The sequence below is a fragment of the Bison bison genome, unplaced genomic scaffold (genome assembly GCF_000754665.1).
Source record: "Bison bison bison isolate TAMUID 2011002044 unplaced genomic scaffold, Bison_UMD1.0 scf7180017864227, whole genome shotgun sequence".
Classification (NCBI taxonomy): domain Eukaryota; kingdom Metazoa; phylum Chordata; class Mammalia; order Artiodactyla; family Bovidae; genus Bison; species Bison bison.
In genome coordinates this window covers 3,423,810-3,440,466 of record NW_011494799.1, presented here as the reverse complement: position 1 = coordinate 3,440,466, position 16,657 = coordinate 3,423,810, and the positions used below count along the sequence as shown (strand labels likewise).

Below are 16,657 nucleotides of genomic sequence, written 5' to 3'. Positions count from 1 at the left end.
AGGAATTTTGGAGACCATGGCATGTTCCTCCCATGCTTGTCTGCAGTGGCATTCTGTCGACAGAATGGTCTGGTTTGTCCCAGGGTACTTAATAATCTGAGCTCTCACTCACCTGATGGCAGCACTCTTGCCCACTTATCATGTGGAACATGCACACGCACCTACACAGTTCATCCATCCGTGTAAACACTGGCTGGGAGGGCCAGGCTGCCTCCGGCTGAGACCGGGGAGCTCTTCCTGCTGTGTGCGTGTTTTGGTCCTGGTTCCATTGCTTTGTGCAGCCTGCTCAACCCCAGTTCTCTGCTGCTCTGGTAGGTAGTAGCCATACTTCCCTGGAGATCTGCAGGGCCAGATTTGTGGTTTGGGGCACCAAACTAGGCCCTGTCACTCTTCTGCGCTGGAGAAAGGTCTTCCTGTGGTCCAGAATGCACAGATTTTTCTCTGTCAGGTGCTTTCCTAGTCTCCCCGCTCCTCCGTTTCCACAGGATAACTTAGACGCCTGCGTGTTCTCAGTGCCTCCCACCCTGGTCACTGCCGCGACACCCCTGTGCACTGCCAACACCCACAGCAGAAGGATCAGACGCGTTGTGCTAGCCAGCGGAGCACGGATAAGTCACGTCAGTGCACAATGCAGAGAACTCTGTGTCCCGCAGCGTTATCTGAAGGATGGCCTTTGAGCCCCCGGTGATGGATGGCCCATGTGTTATTTTCGTAGGTGCAGAGAGTAATGGCCTTTCGTTTCGTGTGTCACCATGCCGTCATGTTTCCTTCACATAGTAGGAAATGCTTTTTCAAATGAGCGTTAAGTTTCTTTACAGACACAGGAAATAATTGGAGATGTCCCTCTTATGCCATGTTTTGTCATTTGGGTCTTCATTTATTATTTGAGCTATTTCCTGTTTGTGACTTAGACGTCTACCTGCCCCAGTGGCCATTCTGCCCTTCCTCTTCGTGGACTTTAAAGGAATTTTTTTGGGTATCCTTTTCCTTTTTCCTCTCCTGAGGGACAGAAGATAACAGAAGTGTCTCTTGGGCTTTGACTACACAGCGTTACCCAGAGTGAACTTCCAGGTGGGGTGAGACTTCCCCTAAAATACACCACTGCTTGTCATAGTGAAAGGAGAGATTGTGTTGGCATATGGATATCACAGGCCTGTTACTTATTGTTCCTTCTTGCATAAAAGGGTTCACTCTCTGTTTTCCTGTTCTTTGTTGTAATTGTTAAGGATCAGTTATTTTATCCCCCAACTGTTGGGAAATACCTTGTTGTGTCAGGAGGGTCTTTGGCTATGTTGAATGTTCTCAGACCTGTCTCATAATTTGTCTTTGGATGGTGATAGCAGTTTAAAGTTCTGCATGGCCTCTGTGAGAAACTCTTCCCCCACTGAAGCTTCCCCTGGCAGGCATCGTGAGAGGAGGGACGGAACGCTCTGGGTTGTGTTTCCTGGGCTGTCTGGTAACCACAACACTTGCGAGCTACGAGACCTTGGGCAGTGGCCTTTCTTGTGGTTTTTCCATCTGCGTAACAGGGTCTTCAGCCAACTTGCAGGCCATCATGGCAACTGGCAACCATGTCTATTGTTGATTGCTATTATTACTCCTATTAATTTTGAGATTTTTTTTTTCTTCTGGAGAATAACTACAGATCCCCACCACTAAATTGTGCTGTTTAAGTATTTGAGATATGACTGGTTAAAATTCAGCTCAGTTTTGTTTATTCAAAACATAATAGAGATTTTTGTGTGTGTGTTTTGGTGGAAGTGAGCAGTGACTATCTTCCAGGATGTGATGGGAAGGATATTTATTGACTCAAGAACTGAACAGTGTCGATTAGCCTGACCGACATTGGTTTTGTAGCTGTGGATGGTGGTAGACCGGGGCAGTGGTCAGTTGTGGTCATAACTGGCATTTGTGTTGGCATTGGTGGGTTGCTAGCTTGGTGATAGTTCAGCCTTGTCCTGCCTACCCAACCACCATGGCAGCCAGCCTCCTCCAGGCTCTCTGAGTCATGGGGAGCTTTCTGAAATTCCTTATGTCCTTATGGTCCACCTGTGGGCTTCTGCTAAACCACAGGTAGCTCCTGAGGAGGTCAGGGCTGGTGAGATAAAAGTGCTTGGGCAAACCAACACCCCAACCCCCAATACAGGGTGTCTACTATTCATGGGACAGAAAAAAAAAAAGTCTTTTGAGTCCATCTATGGTGCAGAAACAGTGGATTTTTAGGAGGAGTAAGAAATAAAGCTAAATATAACCTGCTCCAACTTTTAAACAAAATGGCAAGAGTAGAAATATAGATTAATCTTCTTGTCAACCTGTACCATTTCAACATAATCATACCATTTGCTTAAAGTATATTTTATATTTCCCTGTGATACTGGTGATTAATTTGTTATAGAATATTCTAGCTTCCAAAGTGGTGCCAGTGGTAAGGAATCTGCCTGCGAGTGTAGGAGATGCAAGAGATGTGAGTTCAATCCCTGAATCAGGAAAATTCCCTGGAGGAGGAAATGGCAACCCACTCCAGTATTCTTGCCTGGAAAATTATGTGGACAGAGGAGCCTGGTGGGCTACAGTCCACGGGGTTGCAAATAGTCGGACACGACTGAGTATGCATGCATGGATGCACACAGACTTAGTTTGGAAAAGGTAAGAATGAGATTGCACAAGCTTATTTTAACTGGGCTGCCGCAGAGCCAATCCCGAGTCCCACATGGTGCCTTAGAAAGTGGCTCTGATGTGCTGCCCGTTTACCAGTGACTCCGACGCGCAGGAGAATCAGGGTATTTCTTTGGACAGATCGCACGCCATGTTGCTGATCTGCTTTCACAGCAAGGCTTGACACAGTCACCATTTGCTTCCTGTTCACCCCCGTTCTTAGCCTCTGAGATTTACAGCTTTTAAAACTCTAGGACTCTTTTCTGCCCCCTTGCATTTAAGTTAAAAGCTGACCAGTCTATAATATAAAACATAGAATTATGGTAATGAATAAGAGGTTAAAAGCTATCATGGCAAGTGGAACTTAGCAGGTTTGGCTGACTGATATGGTAAAAATTATGTGTTGAATTAAAACATTAAAATGCGGTGGGATTAATGGAGAAAGACAGGAACAGGAGGTCAGAAACAATGCTAAATCAGCACATTAACTGCCTGTGGGCTGGAGAGGCTGGCTTTAATATATGCAGAGAGAAAAAAAAAAACTTGCAGAGGGAAAAAAAAAAAGTAACTTAGTCCTTGTTTTCTCCAGGTGAATAGAAATGCAGATATTTGAATCTGGGAGGTATCCATACATATATTTCTTTCCCTTTCTTTTTTATATAGAGGAGGAAATAGACCCTACAAGATATTCAGTTGGTTAACAAAAGAGAAACACTGACTTGATAATTTGGAGTGTTTGACTTTGAATTTTATTTTGCCACTAGGATTCATTTTGTTTGTTCGTTCATTTTACTCAACAAACACTGAGCATGTTGTGTATCAGACATCCTACCAAAAGCTGGGGGTTCACGTGTGGGTCGTGTCCTCAGGCACTAGGTTGTGGGCAGCTTTCTGGAAGAAGAGCGTCTCAGCTGAGACCTGTCACATGGGTGGTGGTTAGCCTGACCAGATTGGAGGAAGAACATTTCAGGAAGATGGGACCAAATGGGCAGAGACTTAGAGAGGAGGGAGAAGACGTCTGAGAAACTTGAAAGGAATGCAAAGAGTGGTGATGTCACGCGATCAGACTAGAGCGGAAAGCGGAAGTGAGGTCACAAAGCCGTCGGATTCCATCTCCTGCCCGTGAACCACGGCTGGACTTGGCTAGACCCAGACACACCAGTGCCCGGCTCCTTTCTGTTCACTACTTGTTACCACAGTGGACCTCTGATGGACTGAATGATCTACAACCTGACTTCAGAATGATGAGTTCTTGGTCCTCTAAGGGCCCGTGTGTAGCACCTGTTGAATTATGGTCCATACATGGTCACTCCCCCTGCTGGTAGAGCCGCACATGAGATGCCCTGGGGGCAGACCTGATTGGCTAATGCTCGTTACTCATGTGTTTTGCACGGACACTCTGCACACGTGCTTTCCACATTGTCTTTTTCAGTACAGTTTCATAAGTTTTATTGCTTCATCGGTTTTTGTTAACACATCTTTGGATATATTGGCCAGAGTCTCTTGGGCTATGGTGAGTTAACAGGTATTTTTTGTTTTACATTGTTTGTAGGTCAGTATCTCTGATACCTTTATCAATGTGTCTGTACTGTCATCTACTATTATGGGAAAAATTTTAAATACTTACCCTGCTGTAATTCATCACAGTTGAATGATTAGCATTTCTTTAGATCAGGGGTCACCTAACTAGGGCCCGTGGGTCAAGTCCAGAAGGCTGCTTGTTTTTGAGTAAAGTTTTATTGGAAAAGAGCACTGTTCATTTCTTTACATTGTCTATTATTGCTTTCATGCTACAAGGGGAGAGTTGAATAGTTGTAGCAGAGACCATGTAGCCCCAAACTAAAACTGTTTACTCTTTGGCCCTTCAAAGAAAGATCTTTGTGCCCCATCATTTATTAATGTTGGTGTGGTTTTTAATGATAATTGGAACATTAATTATGAGAGCCTTTTAAACCACATATCCAAAAACTGAGTTTATTTTTCAAAGAAAATTGCATCTAGAGTAGTAAGCTTAGTTTCATCAAGCCTCATACAATGTTGCCATTTGGGTAGAGTTTGGGAAGAAATTTAGAGGATACAAAAGAGAAAAGAGAATATATGACAATACCTGTAAAATTCTAGAATTGATGAGTGAGTGAGTAGTGTTTATAAGAATGGGCAGGCAGGAGGGAAGGAGGAGGGGGTGTTTTGCGTTGCGATGAATCTGCGCTGGATCCGTTCTTCTAGGCATCCTCAGGGGCCAGCTCTGCACTTCACCTGCAACTGGTTATTAAACAGGTAACAGAAAGTCTTGGGAAAGAACAGCAGATTGGCTAGTGCTTCAGGCGCGGCACCGGCCAGATTATTTATTTTTTTCCCGGGGTAGAATGTGATACCCTATAGAAAATGAATGAAGCAGCCCAGAGTCTCCTTTTAAGACTTTTGTATTAAACTTGTCTTTGGTGAATGTATTTCAAAATGATTATATCTTAAAGATTTTATTTACTTGCACCTGAAGAAGGTCATTTTGTTTACATGATACTCACCTCTCTTCAGAAGATTCAATTGAGTGTTACGGTAAAAGAGTTCTGAAATTCTGGAAGAAAAGTCCTTATTTTTATCTTTTCTTCCACTACTTTGGCTGGTCATACAGTAACCAGTTCCTAGCTTGGGGTTAATGTAAGTATTTCTTCTGCCTCTGACTAACCTCCAGAGCATTCTGGTTCTCCTTCCAACGTGAAGATGAGCTGAAGCCATGGAGACAGAGGTTGACACAGAAAAATAGGAGGCCTGAAGGAAAGGGTTTGGTGTGAGAGTCATTTCTTCTTACTCCCTTCTTTCCTCCTTTCTTCCAGAATGTGGAATTGAAGGGGGCAGCCAGCTGGATAGAAGAGATGGGGAGAGAGCACTTCAGTTCTAGAAAGTTCATAGAAAGTCATCCTTAGAGTTGGTGGTTAACACTAGGGAGAGGGTCGCTTTACATTAATTCTTAAGACTAAAGACGTTGGTGTTTTAAGAATCGATTAATTCATACGATGGGATGGGGACCCTAAGAGACAGGGGTCATAATCCGTGTACAAAAGGACAAGGTTTAATTTTGACTGACCCGATGCTGATGTATCAATTTAATTTGCTCTTTCAGGTCACTAAGAAAAGAAAAGTAAGCATTTGATTGAATTCACTCATTAATTAATTGAGAATGTAGAATCCGTTAGGTTTGTCCTGAAATTCCCTTATCTGGTGTTTATGTGGCTCTTATATCTAAAATAGGCAAGGCTATTTTTTTGTATAGGAATTCTTTCTTTGTTATCAAAATAAACTTTAAATATGAGATAGGTGCAAAAGTTTCATTGTGGGTAGAAATGACTGAAAAGTTTGTGAAAATGTGTAATTTCTGAGACAAAACCAAATGTTTAGTTTGATGTGATTCACACTTGTTTAAATTAGTAAACTGCTCTGTTCAAGGAAGCTGTAAATAAATAAATAAATAAATAAGTAAATAAATACTCTCCTATTTAAGGTTACCACCAGAGAAAAGTCTTAAACAAATTTGGATCATTCATCCTTCCATAGAAAGAGCTTTATTAAATGAAAGTGTGTATAACAGTGTAAAATAATGCTTAGCAAATATTCTTAAACAGATGTACTACTACTATACTTATTTAGAATTTTCAGGTCCTTAGTTTAGTAGGCGGAAAAGGCAATGGCACCCCACTCCAGTACTCTTGCCTGGAAAATCCCATGGACAGAGGAACCTGGTAGGCTGCAGTCCATGGGGTCTTGAAGAGTCGGACACGACTGAGCAACTTCACTTTCACTTTTCACTTTCATGCATTGGAGAAGGAAATGGCAACCCACACCAGTGTTCTTGCCTGGAGAATCCCATGGACGGGGGATCCTGGTGGGCTGCCATCTATGGGGTTGCACAGAGTCGAACACGACTGAAGCGACTTAGCAGCAGCAGCAGTTTTGTAGAAAAGGCGCAGTTAAAGCACTTGACATTTCTTGCCCAGCAAAATTAACTCCCCACTCATATACTTGCCTACAAAATTTACTAACCCCTCTGTTCACAGTAGTAAACTTATTTACTGCTACAAAAAAATTTTTGATTCAAACCATAGAGGGTTATTTAAATATATATGAATATATTTTTTAATGTCTCCAGTAGAAACACATGATGAATTTATTACATGTAAAAGCTCTAATTGCCACCTCTTCTTATAACTGGAATCACTTTTGGTAATTTGAAAATAAATACCCACATAAATTTAATTTTATGGGTACGTATCCCTTACTGTAAAAATATTTTTATTCTGTACTAAAAATAGGCATAGACTTTTAATATTGGTAGGTTTTTCTCTTTAATTGGAAAAGAATTGCAAGCTTTCTTTCAAATTTATTTAACTGGAACTTTTTCCATATCCATGTGGCTCAAAACCATCATGGCTTTATATATGAGGTGGGTTTGCCTGTTGGCTATTGTCTGCAAACTTACAAAAGTGCATGAATGATGTGGGGTAAGACTCTATTGTCCGACATTATGAGGCGGTGCATCCGTGTTTGTAATAAAGTCTTGAACAGTCATCTGACTTAGTAACTAGAGATGGCGAATGGGAACGCAAACCACGCAGTGCCCGCCTTCCCTCCACTCAGCCCTGCCACCTCACCCACCGGGACGCGAACGAAGCGAGTGTGGTCCAAGCAACCCCAGGATTTTCCGTGTTAAAGCAAATAAATGGCTTAGCACCTCAGCCCCCCCTTTCAGTGTTTGCTTCTGTATTTAAATGTGTTTGAGGTTTTCAACATCACCAGAACATTGACTGTTAAGAGGCGGAAAACATGCAATTTATAGCAGATGGGTGCAGCCTTTTTTGGCTGTGCTGCAGAAATGGGATCAATCAACAGCACTTCATGCTCCATTTGTCTAACAGAAACCCACCTGGGGAAGCCCCGCGGAACGGTGCCTATTAGGAAAACACCTTAACACATTTCTTTAAATAAAATCTCGCCAGTTGGCATTAATCTGGAAGAAAATGGTTTCTCCATTAACCCTCTCCCGCTTGCACAGGCTCCTGTCTTTTCACCTCTTTTTGAACCAACGTCTCTTATTCTCTTGGCTGGTTAAAAAAAAAAAAAAAAGACACAACCCAAGAAGCCTTCTAGAGCCCACATCCATAGTGCTGAAACTCTGAAACTTTTTTTCTTCCTAGTTTTTGATCTCATCAGCTTTCTGCAGACTTTACCTGGCAGAGATTTGCTGCTTCTCAATTCGTTTGCCACTTTCTCCACGCGGCCTTTTCTTTGAGTTTCTTGACATCTTTCTCTCCTTTACTGAGGGTGTGGTATGTCGGGAGGGAGTGTTAGCAGCCAGGGGAGCCCCTGCAACCTTCACTGCTCAACCAGCCAGTGCCCAGACAGCGGGAGGTTTCATGGGGGGATGAAATGAAAATCAGGTGCTTTGGAGGGTCCGCGCCGCCACGCATTAATCGCTTTTCTGTCTGCTTCTGGTAACTTTTCCAGGTGTAAAGTGGATATCTCAGCCCTCCCACTCAAGCAAGCCAACTGCTTGGAGCTGCCATTGGAAAGCTGCCAGGGGACCCTTCTGATGCTGGTCACCCTTACGCCCTGTTCAGGGGTCTCGGTCTCAGATCTGTGTGTGTGCCCCTTGGCAGACCCCAACGAGAGAAAGCAGATCGCCCAGCGCTTTGTGAGTGCTCTGCCTTGCTACGCCCCCTCCCCACCCCACGCCCACTCCACCTTTAAGCTGAAACAAAGTCTGGGAATTGAAAAACTGCATCCAAAGAGATCTTTGTCCAAAGTTCAGTGGTATTTCTCCTAAACAAGACATCAGACATGGAAGTTAATGGCTAGTGAAAAGGTGAAAGTAGATTTTAGAATTCGCTTTCCTATTTAAAAGCCAGAGAAAGTGTTTGGATATTTTACCATTCAGGATCTCTTTGGAGAAAACTGAAATCCTCAAGGGGGCAAAAGGTTGTTTAGCATGTTTGTATATATGAATAGGTATTTTTATTTTATTTTGTTTGTCTTTTACTTTTATTTTATATTGAAGTATAGTCGATTTACTGAGTTGGCCAGGAAACATTTGTTTGGGTTTTTCCATAGGATGTTAGGAAAAATTTGAATGAACTTTTTGGTCAAACTAATGCACTGTTGTGTTAGTTTTAGGTTTACAGCAAAATTATTCAATTATACTTGTACATACATCCATTTGTTTTCAGATTCTTCTCCCACATAGGTTATTGCTGAATGTTGAGTAAAGTCCCCTGTGCTATACAGTAGGTCCTTGTTGACTATCTATTTTATATAGAGTAGTGTGTGTATGTTATTCCCAAAGTCCTAATTTACCCCTCCCCCTAAGTTTCCTGTTTGGTAACCATAAATTTGCTTTTGAAATCTGTAAGTCTGTTTTTGTTTTGTTAAAAAAAAATTAATTTATATTATTTTTAGGAATTTTAATATAAATTCACAAAAATTGCTTTTTATAAACCAAATATTAATGTTTGCAATGTTGGGCATACGTTTCTAGACCCTCTTAAGATCAAGTGAGAAAGTACTTGTGTCTTCTAAAGCAAAACAAAGCCCTAGAGAGGCATGGGAGACTTGTTCCACACTCCCCTGGATAAGAACTGCTTGTGAATTTTTGCCTAACTAGTTGCAATGTTCTTAAAAGTCCACTCAGCATTTTTAAATCAAATGGGTTTGTCCTCGTCATTATTTCTTGTGCTCTTGCTTTCTTGGTGTCTTTATTTGCATTCTGGTTTTATTCCATCTTCTTTGTAAATCAATACATTTATTTTACTGCCACACACATGAAAGGTGCATTTTAAGAAAGTGGCATGGAAATGAAGCAAAGATGAATCCCAATTTAATGGGAATATTATTCTCAGCGTAAACTTAAGTGTCTCCAGACTCCTTCACTGTGCAAGGTGTATTGATTAATTGAATAGTCCTTTATCTTCAGGACTACAAAGTCTAGCCACACATCTTATTGACAACACAAGATTCTGCACGCAAGGTTGACATACTTTAAAGAAGTTTTGACAAAATCCACTTTTAATATTCTCTTTGATGACTTTACTTTAGCAAATGAAAAGAAAGCAAAAGTCTCCCAAATTTCCCATGGACAGATCGCAAAATTTTCCAAATTCATGAAGAGTTTCATGTATTTATAAGGTGACATTAGGTAAGATCAAAATGACTGCTTTGCATAATGCCTCAAGATTTGGGGAGTACTAATTTAAAAGAGGTTTGAAAAGGTAGAATCAAAATAAAAAGATCAAGTGTTTGTTTGTTTTTTGATCTAGACAGCTGGCCAGTGTTTAAGAGGGAAAGAACACTGCATTGTAAGATACAAGTTCCAGATCTCTGGATTTGTTTTTTAGGTTTTGAGAATAGATAATCTTCAAAGGCATTTCACCTCAAAATTATGAAAATATTTTATTTCAAATGTGTCCATCTTAACTTAAATACTAGTTTGTTTTTTTTTTTTTTTTTAAGATTGAAAATTCTATTTGAAAAAGCAGCTTCTAAAAGTTCTTAGGAATGGTGCATATTTGTTAGGCAAACCTTAACTGTTATTAAGCTTTTGTGATTCTGACCTGAAATGCCTAAATAATAGGGGTTTTACTACCCTTCCATAAATCTCTGGGATCAACTTATCACAGGTTTTTAGTTATCTAATGATGATGGAAATATTGTATCCAAAGGTTTGAAAGTACATCTTTTTCAGCAGATGTGTTTTGGAGGCAGGCAAAGAGCATTTATCTGCTTATCTTTTTCTTGCACAATTTCTAAACGATGTAGTGTGATAGACATTTAAATATTTCTGTAAACGCTTAAGAATTATCAGTAGGTATATTAGAGCTTTGGCACATGCCAACTAAAAATTAAAGTAAATGTGATTACAGAGCAGTACTGGATGTGCAGTCTCTAATGAATAGATCCTGCTTCCCTGGTGGCTCGGAGGTTAAAGCGTCTGCCTGCAATGCGGGAGACGTGGGTTCAATCCCTGGGTCGGAAAGATCCCCTGGAGAAGGAAACAGCAACCCGCTCCAGTATTCTTGCCTGGAGAATCCCATGGATGGAGGAACCTGGCGGGCTATAATCCGCGGGGTTGCAAAGAGTCGTACAGGACTGAGCAACTTCACTTTCACTTTCACTCTTTCTGGTGGTAATATGTATCCAGGAAGGGTCCAAGTTTAGTTCTCTGATACCCATAAACTTTATTCTAGCTGAGTCAGAATAATGTTGCCTTTTAGGGTGATTTAAAAGTTTCATTATAGAGAAAGAAGAAGGAACAGAGAATCAATGTCATTTTACACCCATTTTCCTGGTGGGATGTCTGTGCTATCACCAGGGGGCGATGTTAAAAGTAGATTGCATGTGCTTTGTAATTTGTTTATTTTAAAACTGAAGTTAATTAATTCTCAGTCAGTTTGAATCTGATTGTTGCAAATGCTGAAGTTCCCTGTTGACTGATATAAGGAGGTTTGGAACTTCTCCTAGCTTTGCATGAGAAAGGTTATGATAAATCCAGAAGGTACTTCCTGTAGGACTTGGTGGCATTAAACAAGGTATCAGAAAGCTGTGTTCATTGGATCTCCTTTTCTCCCGCAGTGCTTACAGAACTCCCTGAAAGATATGAAGGATGTCGGCATTTTGCAAGTGAAGGTTTTAAAGGCGGTAGATCTCTTAGCAGCAGATTTCTCAGGTATAAAAATCTTTTTCATCTTTTTTTTTTCATTTTTATTTATTTCCTGACTTGAAATGATCCGATGGCAAACTGAAATGTTTTACTCAGTAGAAGCATGTACAGAGAAATCATACTCTTTCAAGCAGAGTCAGAAGAAAAAGTGCAAACAGGTTCTCTCACTTTACATTTTTCACATTATCCTTTGCAAATAATCTTGCTGTGATTAGGTAATGTGCTAGTCCCTTTGGCTTTCAGAGATATTTGTGGGTGATTCGTGTCATGACTTCTTTACCAGTTAAATTTCTGAAGTTTTTCAAGCGGACATCGGAAGACAGACCGACGTCTGTCCTTCTCTCTCGCCGTACTGTGGACATAGTGTTCCGTCCTTGGCAGAGTGTATGGTGTAGTGCCTGGATCCTCAGTCCAACTGGCTGGCACGTTTCTGTAACAGCAACCAAAGTCTGGGCCATGGAACCACTTTGCCATTGATATGGTGTTGTATGAAATTTCTCTTGGTGCTTCATGAATTGGAACTTATAGACAGAGGCTAGAGCAGACCTGCTCTGTGATGAATTCTGCTTGACTAAGATGAGAATGATCCAGACATTCCAGTGTCTGATTAGACAATGGCTCTCCTCTCCTTGCTAAATTGTACCCTTGTACTAGCAGTTTAAACACCTCTATGGCAGTTTACTTACCAAGTAAACTGATGAATATGAAGAATGTTACACAACATGGAGCTATCTATTAATGCAGTAGCGGATTTTTGTTGTTGTTATAGTTTTAGAATGTGGTCTACTCTCTGTATTTGTGTAACCTCAACTTCTGAGGCTGGGGTAGCTCAAACTCTGGAAAAGAGATTGTTAATTAGAAGCACTTTATATTACAAAAATTATAGAATATATAAGTTTAGAAAAGAGTTCTCCTCATTCTCCTTCAAAAAATGAGCCAGTGGAAATCATTCTACAAGATGATCACAGTGTTAAGGAAATGTCCAGTGAGAATATTTAAAAAATGCTTTTTTGCCCAATATGAATATAAAAATTCTGTTTGTGGATGAAATACTTCAATAAGGGCTTCTGATATTCATCAGTTTACTTACAAATGCTTATATAGGCTTAGATTGATTTAGAAATTTTCCTTTCTTTTGAAACTTTTATGAAAACACTTATTTCAGATGTTGCATGTGCCTTCATCAGAAGTAATTTTAGTTTTCATCACTAAAATGCATGTAAAATTATTTACCAGTTTTTCAGTGCAAATCGTGTCTTACTTCCATCTCAGTGTTTCGATACGGCACTTTTTGAATCTGTGATTGTTGATGGCTCAGTAACATCATCTCAAGGCCCAGGAACTCATATATGCTTTCAAGCAGTATTTTCAGAAAAATCTTTTTGTAGTTTTATATTTTGTGATCACCAGGAACTAATTGCAATGCATTAAAAGACTTGTGTATAGCTACATCCCTATGTGGAAATACTCTTTTAAAACTTACCTTATTTTATGCTTGCTATCAGGTGACTTCCACAAACCATCCTCAAAACTAGGATTTATGGAGGTTGTTTCAGGCCAATGTGAATTCTCCAAAGAGTATTTTCAGTTACAGCTAATAGGAGAGAAACCTGGAAGATGAAAGCTTTTGTAAAGATCAGTCTATAAGGCAAAACCCTCTTTTCAGAAGAATAATATTGGTAGAAAATGCTACCATTTGGTCATTTTCTTTGTATTCAAGATATGCAGTAGGTAGCTTTGGAGTGAAGGTGAGTATTAGAAGATTCCAGTAACAAAAGAAGTAGTTAGAAATCAAATAATGCTATGTTATTTGACTAAATGCCTTGATGTTTTACTGTCTCTATATTACCTATGAGAAAATTATCACTCTTCTGATTTGAAGCAAAGATCCTTGTCATTAGCTAAACATGCCTTTAGACCATATGGATCTTTATTGTTAGAATCAGATCTCACAGTCTGTGTTCTTTATAGGTTGGCTCACTTCATAGGTGAACAGACTCACTCAGTCTGCTCCACACCAAGGTGTATTGCTTTAGGGCAACAAAGTGGACCTAATCCAGAGTTCTAAAGCAACTTTTCTCTGTGGAAGAAGAAGTGAATTGTGGTTGCTGTGAAGTAGCAATAGGATGTAATTAATACCTCCAAGATGTTAGCCACTATATCATACAGTAGCAACTCACTCTTTTTATTACTGTTGTTGTTATTACCAATTCTCTTGATATGCAGTAAAAAAAAAAATCCGGCTTCACTTGATCATGGATTAGAAGAGGTATACATCATTGCCAGTGCCAGGAACATTTAAGAAATAAGTAACTATTTGTACCCAGCATTTTCCAGTCAGCCTTATTTATTAATGAGTATTTCATTTTAGTTGCTCAGGAAACAGAGTATTCACCCCTGCAAATAAAAAAGAACTACATTTAAAAATAATCAGTTATTGCAATGTCAATGTATGGCAAAAAAAAAATCACAATATTGTAAAGTAATTATCATCCAATTAAAATAAATAAATTAATTAAAAATAATTAATTAAAAAACTGCATTTACTCTGCATAGCCAGGGACCTTCTCAAAGAATAATGGTCCTTTCAAAATGGAATTTTCCAACCTTCTTACTTTTTTTAAATCATAGTTTGTGTTTGTTGTTGTTGTAATTGTTTCTTAGAAACAATACCAAATAACCATGATAACTGATGCTTCAAGTTTGTTTTACCTAAAATCAGGGACTCTGATAAAACAAAAGTCCATGGGGGCAGATCTTGGCAGTGGTCCCTATGGAGGTGAAGGTTACAGTTTGCAGAGTGCAGGGACCTGTTGTCCTAGAGGAGAAACGAATGCTTTTGCCAGCTCTGCAATCAGTGGGCTTGCCAATTTTAATGTTGTATCTTTGCAGGTAGCAATTAGAAAAAGAAAATGCCCATCACTCCTGGCTCTGATCAAAGCTAGGAGGGTGTTCCTCACTAGTGGTTACTGATGTTTTGATAATGTGGCCATAAAAAGAAACTTTGGAGAAGTTGAATTCTCATTACTTTCCTGGCATTTCAGAACATTGGAATAATGTATATATCATATATATATAGAAAGAGAGATATACAATGTTAGTTGCTCAGTCCTGTCTGATGCTGCAGTCCCATAGACTGTAACCCACCAGGCTCCTCTGTCCATGAGATTTCCCAGGCAACAATACTGGAGTGAGTTGCCATTTCCTCCAGGGTATCTTCCCTACCCAGGGATCAAACCCAGGTCTCCTGCATAACAGTGTCTACACTGCAGATTCTTTACCATCTGAGCAACTAGAGAAGCCCTTATATGTAATATATCATATATATATATATATGGTATATTTATATATATTTAATATATATATTTATATATATTTTTTTTATATATAAATATTTATATTTATATATATATTTATATGGTATACCATACATAGAAGCGTGTGTGTGTACGTGCTAAGTTGCTTCAGTTGCGTCTGACTCTTCGCTCCTCTGTCCATGAAATTCTCCAGGCAAGAATACTGGAGTGGGTTGCTGTGCCTTCCTCTAGGGGATCTTCTTGATCCATGGATCAAACCTGCATTTCCTGCATTGCAGGCAGATTCTTTACCACTGAGCCACCCAGGAAGCCCCATATATATATACATGATATATTATTTATATATCATATACATATATATATGATATGATATATGTATATGATATATGTACATTCACTGAGATGAATTTCTTTGCTATTATAAATTTAACTTTTTATATAAAGATAAAAATTAGTGCAACCTTCCAAATGTAATAAGATATAAATAACTAAATCTACAAGTTACCAATGTTAAGATATTTACAAAAGATAAAGACTTCAGTGTTCTAAAGTATAACAAAAATTTATAACTTTTTCAAACTAACTCAAATCTTTGATAAATATTTGATAAACTGTTTTATTGTATGATTGAACCTACTCGGTATTAGTTTAAATTTATTTATAACTTTGCATTTTATATGTGTGTCTGACATTTGTATATAAGTGAGAAGACCTTTTATTTTAAAGAATCAGAGGTAATCTAATTTCCCTTGTAGCCCATCCCTCTAAAATTGGTGAAAGATATTTTAATGTTCTCTGTAGCAATATGAGATATGGACAACCATGTGCAGTTATTCTAATACAAGAGCCTGTCAGATATTTTTATTAAAGCATTTGTCTCACAAACACCTTGCCCCAATGTAACCTAAAATCTTTAAGTAATAGGTTATCCAGTCTGATGTCAGTACTTCTGTAGTAAACAAGGCCATAGCCTTGATTCAGAAAACAGATGATAAATTGTACTTTGAAACTCAAGGTGAGTGTAGCTGTTTGTAATGCTTAATAAGACCAACATCCTTCACTCAAAACTCAGCTGTTTAGAGAAGAAATTAATAAAAGCCAAGCAAAAACAATGCAGAGTTTCTTTCATAGACTATAAAACGATAATCAAGTAATTAATAGGTAAATAGAAAAATACGGGACTGAAATATTTTCTGGCCAGAATTGTATTTCAGGGACTTTTCTGGTAATCCAGTGGTTAAGACTTCACCATAGCTGGTAAAATTCTTCATTCTTTCTTTAAGTACCTAATCCTTTCCCAAGAGACTGCAACTCATGCTTTGGATAAATCAGTGTTCAGTTCAACAGTTCATTCATTGAAGATGAAGATTAGTCCCTGTTTGATTTGTCCTTTATTTTTATGGTAACTGCCTTTCATTTTAATTCCTGTATATTATGGGAAAGATTGAGGGTGGGAGGAGAAGGAGACAACAAAGGATGACTTGGTTGGATGGCATCACCCACTCAATGGACGTGAGTTTGAGCAAACTCCAGGAGACAGTGCAGGACCGGGAAGACTGGTGTGCTGCAGTCCGTGGGGTTGTAAAGAGTCAGACATGACTTAGTGAATGAACAACAACAACAACATCCTGAGGTATAGAAGATGTATAGAAACAGGTATGCAAATCTTGGTTCTACCGCGTTCTAGCCATGGGTACACTTAAGCCTTTAGCTTCTTATGGGTATTTTAACAGTTAAGTTGGTGGTGGTAGTGGTAAAGAACCTGCCTGCCAATGCAGGAGACATAAGAGATGCAGGTTTGATCCCTGGGAAGATCCCCTGGAGGAGGAAATGGCAACCCATGCCAGTATTCTTGCCTGGAGAATCCCATGGACAGAGGAGCCTGGTGGGTTACAGTCCATAGCAAAGAGCTGGACTCAACTGAAGTGACTTAACACACAAGTTAAAACCTAAATGAGCTTACTAAACACATATTACATGC

At 39.4% G+C, this 16,657-nt stretch overlaps 1 protein-coding gene across 1 annotated transcript in view; it reads left to right on the top strand.

Moving 5' to 3' along the window:
* Positions 1-16,657, top strand: part of MCTP2 (multiple C2 domains, transmembrane 2) — a 265,399-nt gene that overhangs the window by 127,003 nt on the left and 121,739 nt on the right. Inside the window, 2 exon segments of the mRNA XM_010845889.1 lie at positions 8,155-8,341; positions 11,272-11,365. Of these exon segments, the coding sequence (XP_010844191.1) occupies positions 8,155-8,341; positions 11,272-11,365 (281 nt within the window).